Here is a 20,822-nt window from a genome sequence, read left to right on the forward strand (position 1 = left end):
AGCCAAGATTAGTCATGATATTCTCCGAGCTCTCAAGGATAATATGGCTACAGCGCAGAACCAGCAGAAGCTGTATGTTGGCAGGGGTCAGGTGGAGAGACAGTTTGAGGTAGGGGACTTGGTCTACCTATGATTACAGCCATACGGACAGTCATCACTGAAGCGGAAGGGGGCTGAAAAGCTCAAGCCCCGCTTTTATGGGCCATACAGGGTGATACGCAGTATTGGACAGGTTGCGTATGAGTTGGAGCTGCCCCAAGGCAACAAGATTCATAACGTCTTTCATATATCATGCCTGAAGAAGGCATTGGGACAACATGTGACTGTGACAGATGAGCTACCGCCCACGGATGATGAAGGGCATTTGGTGTTGCAGCCAGAGGCTATTATTGATACCAGGGAGAGGCAACTATGGAGCAGGACGATCCGGGAATTCTTGGTGAGGTGGAAGAATTTACTGGATGAGGATTCCACTTGGGAGAGAGAAAATTTTGCAGCATCCATCACTTCAGTTGCTTGAGGACAAGCAACATTTTGCGAGGGAAGATTGTAATATTCCTAATTAGCCATGGCTAATTGGAATATTCGATTTTGCTCAATTTTTCCTTCTATAGTTATTTATAAATAAAAAGGTGAGGAAAAGGGGGACATAACTCACCTTTAGAATAAAGTCACTTCCTAGTAGCACAACGTTGTGACTTAAAGGGGAGCTAAGGGGGCCAAAGGACCAAGCAGGGATGGGGCCCACACAAACACTTGGAGGGACTGCGTAGATGGAAAGGAACACGTGGCAAGAAAGGGGTTGCATTGGAGGAGGTGGGCCTTGGGATTGAGAGAGGTCAACACTGTAAAGGAGAGGGGAGCCTCCTCATTTTGTCATTCAATTATGTGCATTTGAGCTAGCCACTTCGACTTAGAGCATGCTGGCTGTTTAGCTGGTCTGCAGCACTGTTTAGTGCATCGAGTGTCTCCGTTCAGAGATCTCACCCTTAGCCCCGGGGGACTTCGAGTGCCTACTCGGGCAAGGTAGTTTTCAGCAGTATTTTGCAGGAGGATTGATCTTTAGAGGGAAGAAGAACTGAGCATTTTGGATAACTGCGCAGTCTTAAGAGAGGGACGCAGTTCTTTTAGTGGGAGTTCTGGATTGAGGGTTTTGCGGAGGATTTGAGCTGGGAGATTGAGCAGGGGATCAGCCCTTGCATATTGGAGGATTTTGGCAGAGTTTCAGGTGGAGTTTCGGAGGATTCTATTCAGTGGCAGCGTAGAGCCTTGAGGGACAGCGTAGATCCCCAAGGGGGTGATTTTCGGGAGTCGGCTATTTCAAAAAAGCTTTCTGGGTTTTTCTGGGTTTCTTGAGTAGAGTCTAATTTCAGAGTTTCAACATTTTTTTAGGAAGGGAACAGCCCCAAATCCTCATTTGATTTCCATTAGTGGCAGCAACACGGCAGTTCTCCAGCAACTTGGACGCAATTCAGAGAGAGGCCATTTCTTTGCTATTCTGAGTGTATTTCTTCACTTGCATTGTGCAAGTCAAGGTGCTACCTGTCTGATCACCTCTTGTACTCTTTCCATTACTCAGTATAATAAAATGGCTTAGCATTTCTTGAGTATCTGCTTATATTTCATGTTCACATTATTATATGTTGTACCACTGTTAATTTTATCACTTTGAGTTTCCCGATCACTATATCATTTGGACGTGTTTGGTTGGGGTTTGCTTGGGTTTGAGGGATATCCCGGAAACGGGATATTACATGCCTCCACATAATTGGTCCTCCTCATGCACAATGAAACCAGCCCACATGCACAGTTAACAGCAGTTAGTACGTAGCAACTAAAGACAGCATTGGAATTTGGTTTGCAAGGTGTCATTCCCTTGGATTTTTATTGAGGATTCAATGGGTAGTTGCCTCCTCTTACCCATTCAAATGTCACACTTGGTAGATTTGGCAATAGAGCTACTACAGTGAACTCATACGCTGCCATCTATAGAAGAATACACAGGCCAGCAAAGGAACTTGTGAATCTTTGGGATATCAGTCAACTACAACAGTCATCTTGCCACTTGGAGAGTTTGAGCATTGAGATCTTCACCATTGCTACACTTGTCATTGGAATTTTCCTTGGGATCATCTCCCATTTTCTTATTTATATGAGTCTTGAGCTCTCATTTGTATCTTTAGAACGAGTTGTTGGGCTTGCAGAGACTCTACTGGATTTTGTATTCATCTTTCATATAATAAAAGAGACTTTAGGGTACTATTGTGTTGGTGTTCTCCTTCCATTTCTTGAGGTGATGTTATTTCAATTTTTGTGCTTTACATTCTACATGTATGTTGGATTATGCTAGTTATCATTTTGCCACTTGTTTGGATTAACACATGCAAGCTATCTTGTATGGTTTTTGGATTAGAGAAATACTCTAGGAAAAAGAGCATTAGAAGATTTTTGGTGAAATCTCTAGCCTTCTCTTCCATTGTATAATCTAATCCTTTATGATTGTTGACATCTTTTTCCAAGTGTGTAGAGATATTTAGATTTGATTGAAGGATTTACTTGGACGTGGGGTAGCTCTTCAATAGACGAACTAACTCCCAAGATTAAGAATAGAAGGACCCAATCCGTTTGACTCAAGGATCTTATCAAACGATTTTGAAAGAGGGAGTTTCCTTTCCTCTAGCTTATTAAGATCACATAAATTTAAATTAAATATTTTTCTTGATCAATATCTTGTGCTTTCAAGGATTTTATTTGCTACCTAGAGCATTGTTTTAACTAGACAAGTATGGAGTTCTACTCGCATGTCTTGATCTAGTTCTTGTACACTAATTATAGATTATCATTTTGACTATTTCATGTCATCTTTGTTTCCATTTCAGGATTGTTTTGCTTTCAATTTTTTGAAGCATTCTACTTTTGTTTTAAGCAAAATACAATTTCATTTCTTAAAGAGAAAATGCTTGGAAGACACTGATTGTTTATGTATTTCATGCTTATCTTATGATGGTTATTGCTCATATCAGTTTTTGCTTATAAATCTTAAAGAAATAATCTATTTAACTCTAACAATTCTCCTAGAAACTCACATCTCTTTTTTAACTTAGCTTTTCATTAGGGACCACCCCCCTTAGCTAACCTAGGAAATAGCTTAAACAGAGGGAGAGGGGATTTAGTGTGACAGCCCCTTCTCTGAGTTCCCTGCCACCAACCACACCTTGTGGGGTTGAAGGCTTTTCTCACTGACTTGTAGGTAGGTGTAGGCAGCAGGGTCAACATTTTGGCGTTGTTGCCGAGGACAAGCTTTCTTGTACCTGGGAAATTGACTAACCTTTTGGTTTTAGCATTTTTGAACTTTAGATTTAGATTCTTGCTCAAGTGGCGACTCCACTCAATCCAAATTTTGCAAGAGTCTCTACTAGGAGAAATTCAAGTGGTCTAGTTAGCCCCTCTTCTGATCCTGAAAGTGTTTTTAGAGAGAGGTTGAATAGACTTTCTCGTAGTAGAGCTCTTGCTAGTCTTAGGCAAGAGGCTATTTCTGATATTCATTTGCTTTTTCAAGAACAAGTAGAGCCTAACATCATGAATTATTTTTTTGCTCCTTGTGACTTCACTAACATAAATGGCTATCCTCACGATATCCCTGATAAGGCTATTGAAAAGTTGTCTTCTTTTCAAGGTAACAATGCCATTAGTGCTACATCACATGTGAAAAACCTTGATGTTTGTATCTTTAAATGGTGTAACACTGCTAATTATGAGGATGTGAAGATGAGACCTTTTGTTTTATCTTTAGAAGAGGATGCTCTTGATTGGCTCGCGAAGCAACCTGCTAACTCATATAACTCTTTACAAGCCATTCTAACTGCTTTTTTAGATAAGTTTGGAGACAAGAAGGAAAATAGGCATTTGATCAATGCCATTAGCAACATGAAGAAAAATGAGAATGAAACCATGGAGGATTTTAACGAGAGATTCAATGAATTAGTAAAAAGCATGCCTACTATTGTTAAACCTCCTGATGAATTTCTTTTATGCTCATATCTAGATGCTTTTGGGTTGACACTGCCTATGAGTTGAGGAGGAAGGAGCCTACGAATCTGAGTATAGCTCAATTTGAAGCCTTGAAGATAGAAAGGGCTAGAAAGCAATTAGAAAATCTGAAATTCTTGGTTTCAATAGAGGGCCATCGAAACCAAATGATTCCAAAGGCAAGGCCAAAGAAGAGACTACAGATGATCCTATTAAGGAGTTAACCCAACTCATCAAGAGTATGGAGGCGAATCACACCAGTCAAATGAATGTTATCCAAAATCGATTAGTGGCCATGGAAAGAAATCAAGGTGGGAGATTCGCAAATAGAGGAAATGATAGATGGAAAAAGAGAGGACCTCCCAATGACCATAGGCCACCTAATCCACTCGAGTCTACAAACTTAGTTGATGATTCCATGCCTTATTGTAGACCTTGTGATGACATACATGATGAACTCACTTGTCCTTATGCAAGAAGGATCCTAGAAGGAGATATGATGGGAAAGTGAACAAATCAACGTAGTTGGAAAAGAGCATCATTTGTCCTTGGAAAATTGGATGGGAGTTATGGAGAGTAGTCAGAAGGTAAATAAAAAGTTTCCATCCTCCTATAGTATAAATAATTTTGAAGATTTGGATAGGATCACTGAATTATATGGAGAGAAGCCTTCATCAACTCATATTTTAGAGATAGCCAAGGATAAGGAAAGGGGAAAGAATAAAGAAAGAAATCATAGTAAAACTTTCACTCCACCAACATCGAAGTTGATTATTGACTTGGGAGGATGGATTAATAATTCTAAGATTTTAGTTCCTGTCACTGAAATCATGAAGATTCCCTCCCAAAGATATAAATTTTTGAAAGCCATTGATGCTCCCAATGGAAAAGAAATGTCTAATTTTTCTAAGGATAGATATGAGGATGCCCCTATCACTCTGCAAAGTAGTGATATGTGTAGAGATAACAAAGACCACCAACCTTTTTTCATAACTATGTTGGTCAATGGAATGCTTTTACACAATTGTATGTTTGACTCTGGGGCATCATCTTGTGTCATGACTAAGAAAGTCATGGATCAGTTAAATTTGAGGATTTCTAGACCCTACCACAACATTTGTGCAATGGATTCAAAGATCATTGAAGTGTGTGGTTTGATAAAAGATCTTCAAGTCCACTTAGTTGTACATCCTGACATTATGATCACCATGGATATTGTGGTGATTGATGTGCCAGATGCTTGGGGGATGTTATTGTCTAGAAAGTGGGGCGCTGATATTGGGGTAGTTTGCAAATGGATTTAAGTTATGCTACCATCCCTAATAGTGAGGGAATCATGGTTAGATTGGATAGGGAATTGGAGAGAAAGTTTCATATAGAAAATCCCAAGGAGCCTCATAATGAAATTGTGTATGAATCTGATAACTTGGGAAACTATGCTATCCTGGCTAATTCTTTTCCTCCTTTAGAGAAAGAGGTTGATTGTAAGAAAGATGGAGTTTGGCACATGAATTTTGTTATGGTGCTCATTCTAGGTATGGTAACGGTGTTGGAATTGTCCTTACTTCCCCCCTTGGTCACATATTCAAGTTTGCCTATAGATTGGAATTCAATGCAACGAACAATGTAGCAGAGTACGAGGCTCTATTGTTGGGTCTCGAGTTGGCAAAAGACTCGAGGATAAAGTTGCTTAGTATCAAGGGGGGTTTGATCTAGTCATTCTTCAAACTAAAAATCAATTTTCATGCAAGAATGATATATTAAAGAAATATCGAAATGTTGTATGGGATAATATGGAATATTTTGATGCATTAGACCTTCAAGTAATTCCTAGGGAAGGAAATAAACAAGTTGATGAGCTAGTTGTTGTTGCAACTATATTGCAACTTGGAGAGAACTTAGTGGATGATAAAATTAAGATGGAAATTATCTTTAGGGCATCAGTTCCTGATAATCTAGAGCATTGGCAAATCTTTAATGATGAAAGCCAGGTGGTTTGTTTTTTAAATAACATGGAGGAATTTTCTAAATTTAAGGTTGGCTACAAAGAGGAAGGATGTGATTATGAGGAGTGTAATGTGGTGACAAATCCCACTCCTAGGGAACGTATAGCCTTGGAGCAAGTGTTTGACAGATATGATGCATCAAAGAGAAAAGATGATAAGAAAATTGACCGAGGGGAATTCATTGAAGTGAATATTGGTATCCCACATGACCCAAAGGTTATTAAAATAGGCAAGGGTACCAATGAGCAAGAAAAGAAGAATTTGATAAATTTACTTCATGAATATAGAGATGTTTTGGCTTTTTCATATGATGAGTTGAGAGGTTATAGGGAAGATGTTATGGAACATACTATCCCTCTTAAGGATGAAAATGCCAAACCCTTTAGGTAGAAACTTAGGCAAATCAATCCTAAGTTGGCCCCCTTGGTACAAAAGGAATTGCAAAAAATGCTTCACGCTGGTATTATTGCTCACACGAGGCATTCCACATGGTGTTCAAACTTGGTTATTGTGAGGAAGAAGAATGGATCAATCAAGCTATGTGTAGACTTTCGAAATCTTAATTTAACCTGTAAAAATATATAATTACCCTTTACCTAATATCGAAACATTATTGCAAAGGGTGACGCGATATGGAATGATGTCTTTGTTAGATGGATTTTCAAGATACAACCAAGTCTTGGTGAAGAAGGAGGATAGACATAAAACAACATTCACCACACCATGGGGTACTTTTGAATATTTGAGGATGCCTTTTGGATTAATGAACGTTGGAGCAACTTTTCAAAGGGCTATAGATTATGCCTTTAAGGGTCTAATTGGGAAATTTATTGAGATCTGTCAAGATGATTTAACTGTTTTTTCTAAAAAAGAATTTCCCATATAAGCCACCTAAGGCAAATTTTTGATAGGTGTAGAGAGTATGGAATATCCTTAAATCCTGCTAGATCTATTTTTGGAGTGACTGAAGGGAAGTTGCTTGGTCACATAATTTCGAAGGATGGGATCAAGATTGACCCTGAAAGAGTTGAGGCTATTCAAAAGATTCATTTGCCTCATAATATTAAAACCCTTCAATCCTTCTTAGGAAAGATTAATTTTCATAGAAGATTCATTCCAAATTACGCTGAGATTGTCAAACCCATCCAAACCCTCTTAAAGAAAGATGTTAAGTTTGTTTGGGGAAATGAGGGTAGAAAAGGTTTTCGGGAAATAAAGGATTCTATTGTCAAAGCACCTGTTCTAATAAGCCCTGATTATTCAAAGGAGTTTTTGATTTTCTCTTTTGCATCCGAAGATACTATTGCTGGGGTGTTGCTTCAAAAGAATAATGAAGGGCATGAGCAGCCTATTGCTTTTATGAGTAGGTCCCTTCAAGGGTCTGAGTTGAAGTATAGCACCATGGAGAAGCAAGCTTATGCTTTAGTCAAGTCTCTTAAATAGTTCAGATTTTATGTGGGGTATTCTAGGATAACTGCATTTGTTCCCCACTCTGTTGTAAAGGATATTTTAGTCCAAGTTGATTGCTTAGGAACTCGAGCTAGGTGGGTCTCGAATATTCAGGAGTACGATTTGGATATTAGACCTACCAAGCTTGTGAAAGGCCGGGGATTGGCCAAAATCTTGACTGAAGGAAATGAAAAAGCGATATGAATGATTTGTCAAAATGATTTGGAATTAACTTCATCAGAACTTCAAATATTGGGTCAACTTGAATGGTATAAAGACATTATTTATTATTTGCAAAATTTGTCATGTCCTAACCATTTAGTTGGCCATAAGAGAAGAGCATTAAGGCTTAGAGCAACTAAATGTTGCATTATGAAGGATGGTCTGGGTTGGAGAAATCCGGAGGGGGTAATACTTAAGTGTGTTGATGAAGTTGAAGCCAAAAAGCTTCTATCTGAGTTTCATTCAGGATTTTGTGGAGGGCATTATGCTGCTAAGACTACTACCCACAAAATCTTGAGCGCTGGTTATTTTTGGCCTTCTATTTTTGCTGATGTGCACAAGTATGTTAGAGGTTGCCAAGCTTGTCAACTATTCACTGGGAAACAAAAGTTAGCCTCTTTGCCTCTTCAGCCTGTGGTCGTGGAGGCTCCCTTTCAACATTGGGGGCTAGATTTTATAGGGAAATTTAATGAAAATTCGAGTAATGGCTACTCATGGATTATAACTGCCACTGATTATTTTACTAAATGGGTAGAGGCCATACCTACAAAACACGCCACCGACAAAGTAGTGATAGATTTTCTTGAAGATAAGATTATCACTCGTTTTGGTGTCCCTGCCAAGATAACCACCGACAATGCCAAGGCTTTTAGCTCTGCTGAATTCTCATCATTTTGCTTTAAGTATGGCATTGTTTTATCTCATTCATCAAACTACTATCCTCAGGGTAATGGCTTAGTAGAGTCTAGTAATAAGAATTTGATAACCATAATCAAGAAGATAGTAGGGGATAACAAACGGGAATGGGATAGTAAAATTAAATATGCTTTATGGGTTGATAGGATTACAAAGAAGAGTTCTACTGGGAAGAGTCCCTTTGAGTTAGTTTATGGCTTGGATGTTACCCTTCATGTGCATTTGAGGTTACCAGTTTACCAATTGCTACAAAGTTTTACAGTTGATAAAGATGTTGTGCAATGTAGGATTGACCAAATTGTAGAATTGGATGAAACCAGAAGAAGAGCCTTTGAACATTGTTGTAAAAATCAATCTATAGTAAAAAGAAATTTTGACAAATCATCTAGGAATAGAATGTTTTTTAACAATGATATGGTTTTGCTATGGGATCGCAGGAATGAAAAGTCAGGAAATCATGGTAAGTTTGACAGTTTGTGACTTGGACCATACATTATCAGGGAAGCAGCTGGACAGAATTCCTACCATTTGAGCACTTTGGATGGAGAACCATTCGAGTTACCTGTGAACGGCCAACTGCTCAAATTGTTCTACAAAGAAAATATCTGATGCCATGGGGCATATTTTTGTATCATATTTCTAACCATATATCGTGTCATTTTTGTTTAATTAGTTTTATTTCCTAAATAAATTGGCATTTATGCTCTTAGAATAAATTTCCATTTCTTCGTTTCTATACTTTATTTCATTTGGTGATATTTTGAATGGATACTAGTGATATATGTCTTTTGTCGGTTGATGCAGATTCCAAGTTCTTGCACACTATCACTTTGTATCTAGAATGCATCCCCATATGGAGCCAAATGTTAACCACTTGGGTGGCACCTGATGATTATATCAAGACTCCATGCCCAAGGATGATCCAGAGGACACTTGTACTATCAGATATCATCAGTCAACAGAGTTTTTTAACTCTACTTCTATCTTCTCATCATCTTTCTTGTACCCAGATTCCACATCCTGTGGGGAATTGTAATAAGTGATATTAGTAATAATGAATTGTTGAGTTTGTAACAGGCCTAGGATGTTGGGACTCGATCAGCAAACGAGTACACCTTGGAGTTTTTTTTCTCTGATTAATTATCCCTTATTTTTCAGAGGTGGATAATTTTCTGGGTTTTTTCACTCATTTTTTACCTCAAAGCCGGGGTGACGGTTTGAAAGTTGAGCCCCTAACACATCTTAGTGTCTAGAGTCGATATATATTACCATACTAGATCACATAAAAAAATTCGTGGAATTTGGCTAGGTCTAAATAGAATTTTTTAATAATTAAAAATTTCCCGCAAAACGAGATTTTTTAATTATTTTCTATGTAATGATGTAAATAAGTGGCCTTAGGAAATGTCTAAGGTGTGTGACTACTCGAAATTTATCTTTAGAGACCTAGCATTATCTTAAGACTCACTTTGAGAGTCAAAAATTGACTTATAGTCCCTCAAAAGTCAATTTTCCTATTGTCAGTGACAAAAAATAGAAAAATTTTCAAAACAAATGAATAATTCGAAAATTTTAAGATTTTTCCAAAGTTAAAATAAGTCAAATTTTGGCATGGGAATATAAAGGACTAGAGTGATGTGGCAGCCATTTAGGGCACACCACATGAAACACAACTCAAAGTCAAAGCAAGTCAAAGGGTGGTCAAAACGCAGTCAACAAACATCATGTTGAAGTTCATGCGGTACAACAAAATGTCTGAGGTTCCAAAGTTGATTTAATTTAAACATGGAAGATAATAAAGTGACTTGGCATATAAGACAAAAGACATCAATATAAAAAGATTTGAGTGGGGGACAAGCTGAGTGACATGGCAGCCACCTAGACATGTCAGTGTTGCACTCAGTCGAAGGAAGTCGAATTGCCTACCGTATCTTTCCCTCTCCACAGATCTGGTAGTTAAATTTCAGCGGGGGACATGACTGCCACATAGGACAAATCTTGTCCCCCCACTTAAATTTATGTTGATTAATGTAAGCAGCCAATTTATAAGGAATGTACGCAGGCAGTTAAAGGAAGGACCACGCTGGCAGATTTTAACCAATACGCAGACCTGTCTATAATAGTACGATGGCAATAGATTGACACATGATCATAGGTGTCATACATGCAATTTTTGGTTAGAGATCAGTGGGAGTTGCCTCCGCATAACCGGTCGTCCTCATGCACAACGAAACCAGCCCACACGCACACTTAACAGCAGTCAATACGCAACAACTAAAGACAGCATTGGAATTTGGTTTGCAAGGTGTCATTCTCTTGGATTTTTATTGAGGATTCGATGGGTTAGTTGCCTCCTCTTACCCATTCAAATGTCACACTTGGTAGATTTGGCAATAGAGCTACTACAGTGAACTCATACGCTGCCATCTATAGAAGAATACACAGGTGACAGGCGAGCAAAGGAACTTGTGAATCTTTGGGATATCGGTCAACTACAACAGTGATCTTGCCACTCAGAGTTTGAGCATTGAGATCTTCACCATTGCTACACTTGTCACTGGAATTTTCCTTGGGATCATCTCCCATTTTCTTATTTATATGAGTCTTGAGCTTTCATTTGTATCTTTAGAACGAGTTGTTGGGCTTGCGGAGACTCTGTTGGATTTTGTATTCATCTTTCATATAATAAAAGAGACTTTGGGGTACTATTGTGTTGGTGTTCTCTTTCCATTTCATGAGGTGATGTTATTTCAATTTTTGTGTTTTATATTTTACATGTATGTTGGATTATGATAATTATCATTTTGCCACTTGTTAGGATTAACATATGCAAGTTATCTTGTATGGTTTTTGGGTTAGAGAAATACTCTAAGAAGAGGAGCACTAGAAAATTTTTGGTGAAATCTCTAGCCTTCTCCTCCATTGTATAATCTAATCCCTTATGATTGCTGACATCTTTTTCCAAGTGTGTAGAGATCTTTAGATTTGGTTGAAGGATTTATTTGGGCGTGGGATAGCTCTTCAATAGAGGAACTAACTCCCAAGATCAAGAATAGAAGGACCCAATTGGTGTGCCTCAAAGATCTTATCAAACGATTTTGAAAGAGGGAGTTTCCTTTCCTCTAGCTTATTAAGATAACATAAATTTAACTTAAATATTTTTCTTGACCAATATCTTGTGTTTTCAAGGATTTTATTTGCTACCTAGAGCATTGTTTTAACTAGACAAGTATGAAGTTCTACTTGCATGTCTTGATCTAGTTCTTGTACACTAATTGTAGATTATCATTTTGACTATTTCATGCCATCTTTGTCTCCATTTCAGAATTGTTTTGCTTTCAATTTTTTGAAGCATTCTATTTTTGTTTTAAGCAAAATACAATTTCCTTTCTTAAAGAGCAAATACTTGGAAAACACTGGTTGTTTATGTATTTCATGTTTATCTTATGATGGTTATTCCTCATATCAGTTTTTGCTTATAAATCTTAAAGAAATAATCTATTTAACTCTAACAATTCTCCTAGAAACTCACATCTCTTTTTTAACTTAACTTTCCATTAGGGACCACCCCCCTTAGCTAACCTAGGAGATAGCTTAAATGGAGGGAGAGGGGATTTAGTGTAACAGCCTCTTCTCTGAGTTCCCTGCCACCAACCAAACCTTGTGGGTTTGAAAGCCTTTCTCACTGACTTGTAGGTAGGCGTAGGCGGCAGGGTCAACAGGGATCACTTGTATTCATCATGGTCACTACTTGCAACCTGAATTATCTTGAATATTTATGCATCTATGTGGATAACAAAACACTATCTATGAATAATGCATAGTTCAAACAAAATCTATCCTCACACTTTTCCATCGAGCAAATTTTATTATTTAAACTTCCCAGATTCTTGTCTTGCTTCTCATAACTGCATTGAAATTTGAAAGAAGACTATCCAGCATGACACCCACTCATCAACTTCATAGTGTCTTCCTTGAATGCTCCAGTTTTCTTGAAAGCAGTGGATACACTTGGAGAATACAAGGATGCACAATTTATGGCTGAGTTGTTTATTAAAGTTATTGAAAATGTAGGTGTTGATTCTTGTGTGTAAATCATTACAGATAATGCACTTGTTTGCAAGGTTGTTGGCATGATTGTGGAAGCTAAATATCCACAAGTGTTTTGGACACCTTGCATTGTCCATTCATTGAACTTAGCACTGAAATCCATTGCTTATAATGTGCTTTGGATTGGTAACATTATTGAGGATGCACGACATATCCATAACTTTGTGCAAAATCATACAAATTCCCTCATTATCTACAAGGAGCACAACAATCTATCATTGTTGAAGATTGTTGATACACGGTTTGTCTCTTCATTCATCATGTTGAAGAGGTCGAGGGAGGTCAAAACCGCTCTTGGGGCCATGGTTATTTCTGAGTTTTGGTCTTTTTGGAGAAAGACATATCAACTAGCCTCTAAAAGAGTGACAGACACAATGCTAGATGATGCTTGGTGGGAGAGGCTAGATCTAATTATTCAGATCATGGACCCTATCATTTCTTTGCTTCGATTTGCAGATACAGACAAACCCATCCTAGGAGAGGTTTATGAGGGATGGGATTCCATGATTGAGTCTGTGAGGAGCATTATTCTACAGAGTGAGTGCCCCAAGTATGAGACATCACCAGAGGCCTTCTGTGGTACTATATAGGATATTCTTGTCAGCAGATGGAACAAGAATTGCACACCTTTACATTGTTTGGCTCACTCATTGAACCCAAAACACTATAGCCATGAGTGGATGAATGGTGAACCTTCCCGCAGATTCCCTCCTCACATGGATGGTGAAATCTCATAGGAGAGGAAAAATGCATTCATGCAGGTTTTTCAGGATAGAGCATTGCTTGATGAGATGGAGGATGTCTTTGCATAGTTTTCCACTGGCACTAGTCGATTTGCGGGATATGATGTGATTAGAGACAGAAGGGCTAAGAAGCCCTATTCTTAGTGGGCAAATCATGGGGCAACAAGCCCTCCTCTTCCGCAGTTAGCCATGAGGCTCCTCTCTCTCAGGTGACTTAATCCTCTTGTTGCAAGAGGAATTGGAGCACATATGGGAATTTGTATAGCATGAAGAAGAGCAGGCTTGAGCAGTCCAGGGCAAAGACAATGGTGTATGTGCACACCAACCTTCGTTTTATTTACAAGCAGAGGGAAGAGTGGTTGAAGGGGAAGACAAATATGTGGGATGTCTTTCCTGATGATATGGGTCTGGACAGCAATGTTGAGTTGGCATTGGTCAACATGGATCTCAATGATCCAGTGCTAAAGCCTGTTAATTTGATGACAGTGATATTGTAGAGGGGTCGTCCTCCACACCAGCAGATGCAGAGGCGACTATGGATACAGGGGAGGAGGAGGATGCAGAGGAGAGCAGTGATGACCATGATGATGAGGACAGTGATGCTAATTCTGATGATGACTATGAAGATTGATGACTCATGAGTCATGGGCTACCTACTGCCTTGAGGCTTGTATACCTGTAGTTGTTTTGTATTTTCTATTTCTATTTCTCATTGGCATTGCACTACCTATGTAACACATTTTGATTTGATGACTTAATGAGAAAACTACAGCTGTTAGTGTCTTTATCTTACTATCTTGTCTTTCTCCTATTGAATCATTGATGAATTGAATATGTATTATCATTTATCATTTATGAATTTAGAATTTATGATTCATTGATTTATCATTTATGATTTATGTGACATGTATTTGAATTTTGTATGTACTATGCATGATATAATGTTACTAATTTACTTTGTAAACAATAAAACTTACATCTAGATGAAGATCAATGTTTGAAATCAATGAATTTGTATCATTAATGAGAATTTGTGTAAGAAATATCTAATTTTTAATATATATATATATATAACGAATCCTACGTGTCTTGTTTCGGGGGGTCAACGTGTCTGAATCCGACACTCGAATCCCCATGTTAGATTACTTAGTTTCAAAGTGATAAGCTTAACTGCAAATGAAACAAATATAAGCCTAATCTTAAGTTGTTACACAAGTTTTAGATGTATCATTCCAAGAGTGATTGAAACAAATTAGCATGTATCGTCGATAGCAAACCACAATCGCTTATGTAACCAAGCTTTATCAAAGAGCTAGAATGTTTCATTTTTCATGTTACTCCATTCATTAGCTCTTATCCTTTAAACAACAATTCCCAAGTATCTTGTGTACCTAATATCACTTCAATTGAACCATGACATGCAATCAATTAACCATGAGAAGCAAGAGGAAAGCACCAAATTGATCATTAAGGTTTATACCAAGCAAGTAAAACCTAAGCAACATTAATCAATCACATGGAACATCAAATCCTCACATTCACACCTGATAGAAAGAATTAAAGCAACTTGAAGCAATTGGATAACCCAAAGAACCAACGATCAAAATCACCACTCACAACCAATCAATCAATGAAGCAACAGCTATATTTTAAGCACACTTCAAGTTATAAAGTAAAGCAAAAAATAAAAAACTTGTAATCATTATAAAGCACCCATTGCACTGAAAGTATAAACTGCAAGGATAATCAAAGGTGATTGATGAGGCTTGTAGGGTGCCCCCCAGGTCCGTTAGTAGAGGCCTCAACACACCCACAAGAATAAGATTATCAAAACAACATAGAGTTTAGCTTAGAATATATAGTTGTCCTCATCAAAGATGAAAGTCTCCACTGATAAATGATCACTCCTCATCTGCCCTATCACACTTCAACAGTCCTCAACGCTCCTGGTTGTTAAAAGACACTCTCCTTAGCTTTCCATCACTCTAAATACAAACACAAACACCAACTACATAAAACAGCAGGGTAGGAAACGTTTTTATGGAGGTTTTTAAGGCTTGGGTTCCTTTTAATTATTAAGCCCTTTATGGTTTGTCATCCAAGTTGAGACCTTTGGGACCCATGTTTGGTTCATTGGGCATAGAGGCAGTGTTGATATTGGGCCCATGCACAAGGGTAGTTTCTAGGAACTCCTAGCCTATCAATGATCATCTTGACACTCCTCAATAGAGGCCACGAATGTCCCAAAGCTCCCAATTGTTGGGAGCTCCACTACAGCTACTCACAAAACATTAAGGGGTTGAAGCAGGACAGCCGAGAATGTTTTACAACATTCACAATGGCATCCTCAGCCATTCAATTAGATTTTACTCCTGCTTACCCACTACCAGAAATGGGGGAACATCTAGAACAGGTTCCCCATCTTCTTAGAGTCAACTTTTTGCTTTGTAGATTAATAGTTCAGTGATTAAATCACCATAGCCAATTTAGGGCACTATATAATAATGTAATGACTGATGATTAACTTGAGAGAGTGGTATTTGTATGTTAGCTAGCCTATCTCAGGTTCCCGTGAATGTACTTGTTACAGCATCATTAACATATTAGACTTTTATTACTCTTCAAAGATGTTGATTTTGTTATATGCACACCCTGTAAAATCCTACAAAATTTCTCAAAGTTATCTTTTTGTACAAAGATACAAACACGAATCGTATTCACAATATGTTTAGCTAAAATGAAATGTTAATCATTTCAAACTAAAATTGATAAGGCGATTTCCTGAGTTCAGGTCAAAGAGACCCCTGATATACACAAAGCTGGGACTTGGGAGAAGAAACATGTAACGGCCATGCTTTCAACGTTTGATAGTCCTTTCAAAAATCATAGATAGATAGTTATATTCTCTGTGAGTTTAAAGTTTTACCAGATCGTCAGAAGCTTTCGAGCCATTTCCATCACTGTTATAATTAATCTTTTAGATGTTGAATGCTCACATCACACTCTCTTTGCAAGACAAACAGCAAAAATCAATAACTACAAAGTGATGTAAACAATCATATTGGGACAAGAACAATGTAGCAAATGATATTTCCTTCTAATTCGAGTTTAGTACCAAAATCTTATGTTGCAACTCATAGAACTATAAGTGCCCAACCAGTCATTACTGAACATCTTTCCAACAGCAGCAAAATATAAATCATTGCCAGATCCAGTATAAAGTAAAACATTTACTGAATGAGATACTGAAATGTTGATAGCATTAAATGTTGTGATGAATTTGTTTGAGAACAAGGGGATAGCTTGTGAAGCTTCTTAAGGCTGAGATAAATGGGAATCATGTACGTCAACAAAATGCTCCAATTGTAGCATCATACAACAAATAAGGGTTATTACAAGGGCATCAGACAAACTTCCATAGTAAACATTCAAATGGAATCTGAAGTTCCTTGCCTCGGAAGTTCCACTGATGTGAGTGCCAGACAGTTTTAAATACCCTTACCAGCTCAACATACCAAATTCTGACCCAGATAAATTTGCAGACTAGATCTTGGTCTCCTGCATCAAGAGGTTGTGCTCTTATTCAACTTTTGCCTCCTCCATAGGTAAAGAACTCTCAACCACATTCTCTCTCACAAACCTGAGATTTTGCAGCAACAGAACTCAGAGGTCCTCCAAAAATAATGAAGAAAACTCAAAAAACAAAACTAATCAACTAAATGATGCCACAATTAAACTGCATGTACCTTACTAATTTTTCTTGTGAGGACTGCAGGATGTAGATTGACATTACAACTGTTAAAAGAAAACCTGCTCCAAATATTAAACCAAAATACAAATTAGAAATGAAAGAGCATAACCATTAGATATAATCATCATTGGGTGTATATTTCATTACCTGCGCCAAATAGTACATAAAAGCCCCCTGAAACATCAATCTCCGATGTCTCCTCCCTAGAACAAAAAATACAGTAAACAATATAGGAGTTTTTTCCATTATTAGTAAACCTTCCAAACCAAATGAAGTGTATTAAGTTAATAAAAAATAAGTCAAAACCAAAATCTTATATGATTATGTGGAAAAGGAAATCAACAAACAAGATGCAAAGAGCATTTGATCTATAACAATAAATGCAAAATTTTGTTTGAAAGCAAGAGAAACATGAAAATTAACTCTTCCATATGATCCTGGCCAAAGAACCAAAATAAAGAAAAAAAAACTTAATTGTTAACAAAATTTGAACCAGTGACTTTGAACCCTTGGCAAATAGTTTTCACCAAGCCAATTGCCGGCAATTGTTATTAAGATGAATCTGAATCATTAATACGTATCTGGTACTTGGTGAAAAGCATACAAAGCTACAATGTTTGTGTTAGTAAGATGAATCTGAATCATTAATACGTATCTGGTACTTGGTGAAAAGCATACAAAGCTACAATGTTTGTGTTATTAAGATGAATCTGAATCATTAATACGTATCTGGTACTTGGTGAATCAGTGTTTTAAAATCAATAACTTTTTACATTTCATATTCAGATTTTTATACGCGACTTTACTGAAAGGAACCCGCGTGTGTACGTTACTGTTCTTAAGACAGCTAGCATATATCCAGTGAACTTATGATTCAGTTAATTCATCATATGTTGGTCTTCAGCCAGTGCATCAGTATTTTATTAAACATTAGATAAACAGTAACCATGTGCTGTAATAACAAAATAAATCATCACACATAAGCAACGCATATGAACACTAGGATTTAAAGTGGAACCCAATGCGGGAGAAAACCACTTGTTGTCGTCTCTGTCTTCTTTTTAATATAAAGAAAAAGTTGTTTACAATCTTGTACTAGCCCAGACTCATACTGGTACGCAGGCACCCACCTGCAAAAGGCTACAACCTTCGTTCTTTCTCCATCTCCTACTGGAAGGGAGCTATAACCCCCTGGTTCTTGTACTGGTGTAAACTTGTACCAGTATGCAAGCACCAACCTGCAGAAGGCTACAACCTTCACTCGTTCTTCAGTTGCTACTGGAAGGGAGCTCCAATCCCTGATCTGATCACCAGCCACTACTGGCAGGAAGCTTCGACTTCCTCACTGAAGGCTCCAACCCTCAGCAACATCCATGGACCACATTTCATCAAAATTTCAGACTAGATCCAATATCAACACTTATGCTCAATCATCACTATAAAACAATCATCAATCTCTAACACACATAATCAACCAATCACTGAAACCCAAACAACTGATACATAATCAAAACTTAACCAATCAACTGGAACAGTCAGATCACTGTAACTAGTACACAGAACTGAACTCAAAATGTTGCATCAACACACAGAATCAATTGCAACCCTGATCATTCATTTGCCAAAATGTATACACTACTTCACTTAAGGCAACTTGCGTACATACGCGCTTTTCTGTAGAGAAACCTGCATACAGATCTTAAAATATAGAAAACTAAAAACTTGAAATTCTGAAAAGAATACTGAGTCATACTCAGATCTACTGCAACACTCTGTATCAGTGACAGAACTGTCTTTGATCTTCAATCACAATCAGTAAGTAATCTTAACATTCATCAATCAATTAATACCCAAATTCAACTTCATCATTCAATCAGATCTACTTCAGACATTATCACTCAACCCATATCAACATGAGGACATCATTGACAGACAGCAAAGAAACAGCAGCATTGATCAGGTTGATCAGTGAGTTATGAATAGAAACTCCTTACTTTATATACGCTACTTTGAAGAAGCGAACCCGTGTGTATACGCGCTTTTCCTGGGACCAACCAGCATATAGATTTGCAAATTTTGACCTAAAATTGTGCAGCTCTTTAGAACTTCAGAAAGACCCAAATCATAATATGCAGAGATAAAAACATTCGTCAGTACTTAGATCTAGTCAATCAATGAGCAGATCGTATAATGAAAAGTCCTTTCAGGTCTCATGATCTTGATCCATCATTGTATTCATTTGTGCATAATAATTTCAGATCTACTGGATCTCATCCATCATTAAACTCTCAGGTGCATACTTAGTTTGGATCAAGCAAAGCATCAAAATCCCATAACATGCATATTTGCTTTTGATCTAATTCTTCATAAGATTTCCATCATTTGCACACAGCGCTTTGATCTTCACCTCCTTATATAGTTTTAGCCTTTTTCAATACCATGGGTCAAAACCATAGTTATGTCGTTGGTATTCTTTGACAGGATCAATATTCTTTGTCGCACTCATTACTATGGGCCAATACCATGGTAAGGACCCCTAGTATTTAGAATACCATGGTACAAAAACCATACGCTACTTTTCTTCACTGAACTCGTGTGCATACGCGACTTGGCTTAACAGAACACACGTATAGTTCTTGAACTTCCAACTTTATCATTCCTCTGAACTGATTCCTCTAAACTCCCATGCATTATGTCACATCTGCAAACACAACTGCCATCCATTTTGTCACATCTGTAAATACATCCTGTTTATACTTTTAACAAGTAGATCAAGAGACAACTTATCAAGCAGGATTCCATTTCATCAAATAGGTTGTCATCAAGTACAACTCTTCAGGTAGGTTGCTATCAAAGGCAACACCTAATTCACAATGCCAACAATCTCCCTGTATCAAACTTCTCATTCTGATCTTGTAAACCTGTGCCCCATCATTCTGGTATTTTGTTCCATCATTCTGTCACCTCTGAACTGACCTGTGGATTCATCTAGTTACCATATACTTGTTATGTTACAAGTGAGTTGCCATCAAGGACAACACATGCATCATAATGCCAACAAAAGCCTAGTGAAAGATTCTCCTCCATGGAATTCTAAATGCATCAGCAAATTTGGGTAAATTATATGCAACCCCCATCATTTGAGAATCCATGAACACTAAGCACACTAGTATCCATGTTTTATCCCCCTCCTGCCTTCCTTCATAATATATGCACTACCCAAATTGCTACATTTCTGTCCGTTCTCCAATTATTTCTTTAAGAGTGTCGAAAATGCATTTTAGAAATATCTTCCAACTAATTTAAATCTAGACACTCACCACTGAAATCACCTCAAGGAAAAAGAAATTTTCTTTATCTCCTTAGATTTCTTGCACTATGTAGATCATTAGAATAAGGGAATCAAACAAGGCTAAGGCCAATACTAACGCTCTCTCTCCACTCACCAAACATATATCAATCAAGAGACATATCTTAAGACTTAACCTGGCAGACTTTTCTTTGACACATTTAATTGAGATGTTAAATTATTTTTGCAAATTACCAAACAATTACAGAAGTCCATAACTCCAATTGTCCTTAACGATTTTCAACCAACCTCTGACTTAAGTCTCCTGATCACTATCAGTCCTATCCTCAACTTTACATGATTTTGGTAAAAAATCATAAAAATCGAGAAAATATCAGTAAAAATCGATGAACATCAACAAAATTAAAAATTACAAAAGACAAAAAAGTGACTTAAGGAAATCTTTTGGATTGACTAGCGATTTTCACAATTTTATCCCAATCTTTTACGATTTTTTCCCAAATTTT

The 20,822-nt window shown here is 37.5% G+C and overlaps 1 protein-coding gene across 1 annotated transcript in view; it reads right to left on the reverse strand.

The window, feature by feature from the left end:
• Positions 1-16,472: 16,472 nt before the first annotated feature.
• NPU (ATP-dependent helicase/deoxyribonuclease subunit B) overlaps positions 16,473-20,822 on the reverse strand; it is a 120,919-nt gene continuing 116,569 nt past the window's right edge. Inside the window, exons 7-9 of the mRNA XM_089433164.1 lie at positions 17,154-17,209; positions 17,002-17,065; positions 16,473-16,895 (exon numbers count right to left, since the gene is read on the reverse strand). Coding sequence (XP_089289290.1) covers positions 16,835-16,895; positions 17,002-17,065; positions 17,154-17,209 — 181 coding nt within the window. The 3' untranslated portion in view covers positions 16,473-16,834. The remainder of the gene's footprint in view (positions 16,896-17,001; positions 17,066-17,153; positions 17,210-20,822) is intronic.

The sequence above is a fragment of the Pinus tabuliformis genome, chromosome 5_1 (assembly GCF_031772625.1).
Source record: "Pinus tabuliformis cultivar Carrire ecotype Pingquan chromosome 5_1, CPIR1, whole genome shotgun sequence".
NCBI lineage: Eukaryota > Viridiplantae > Streptophyta > Pinopsida > Pinales > Pinaceae > Pinus > Pinus tabuliformis.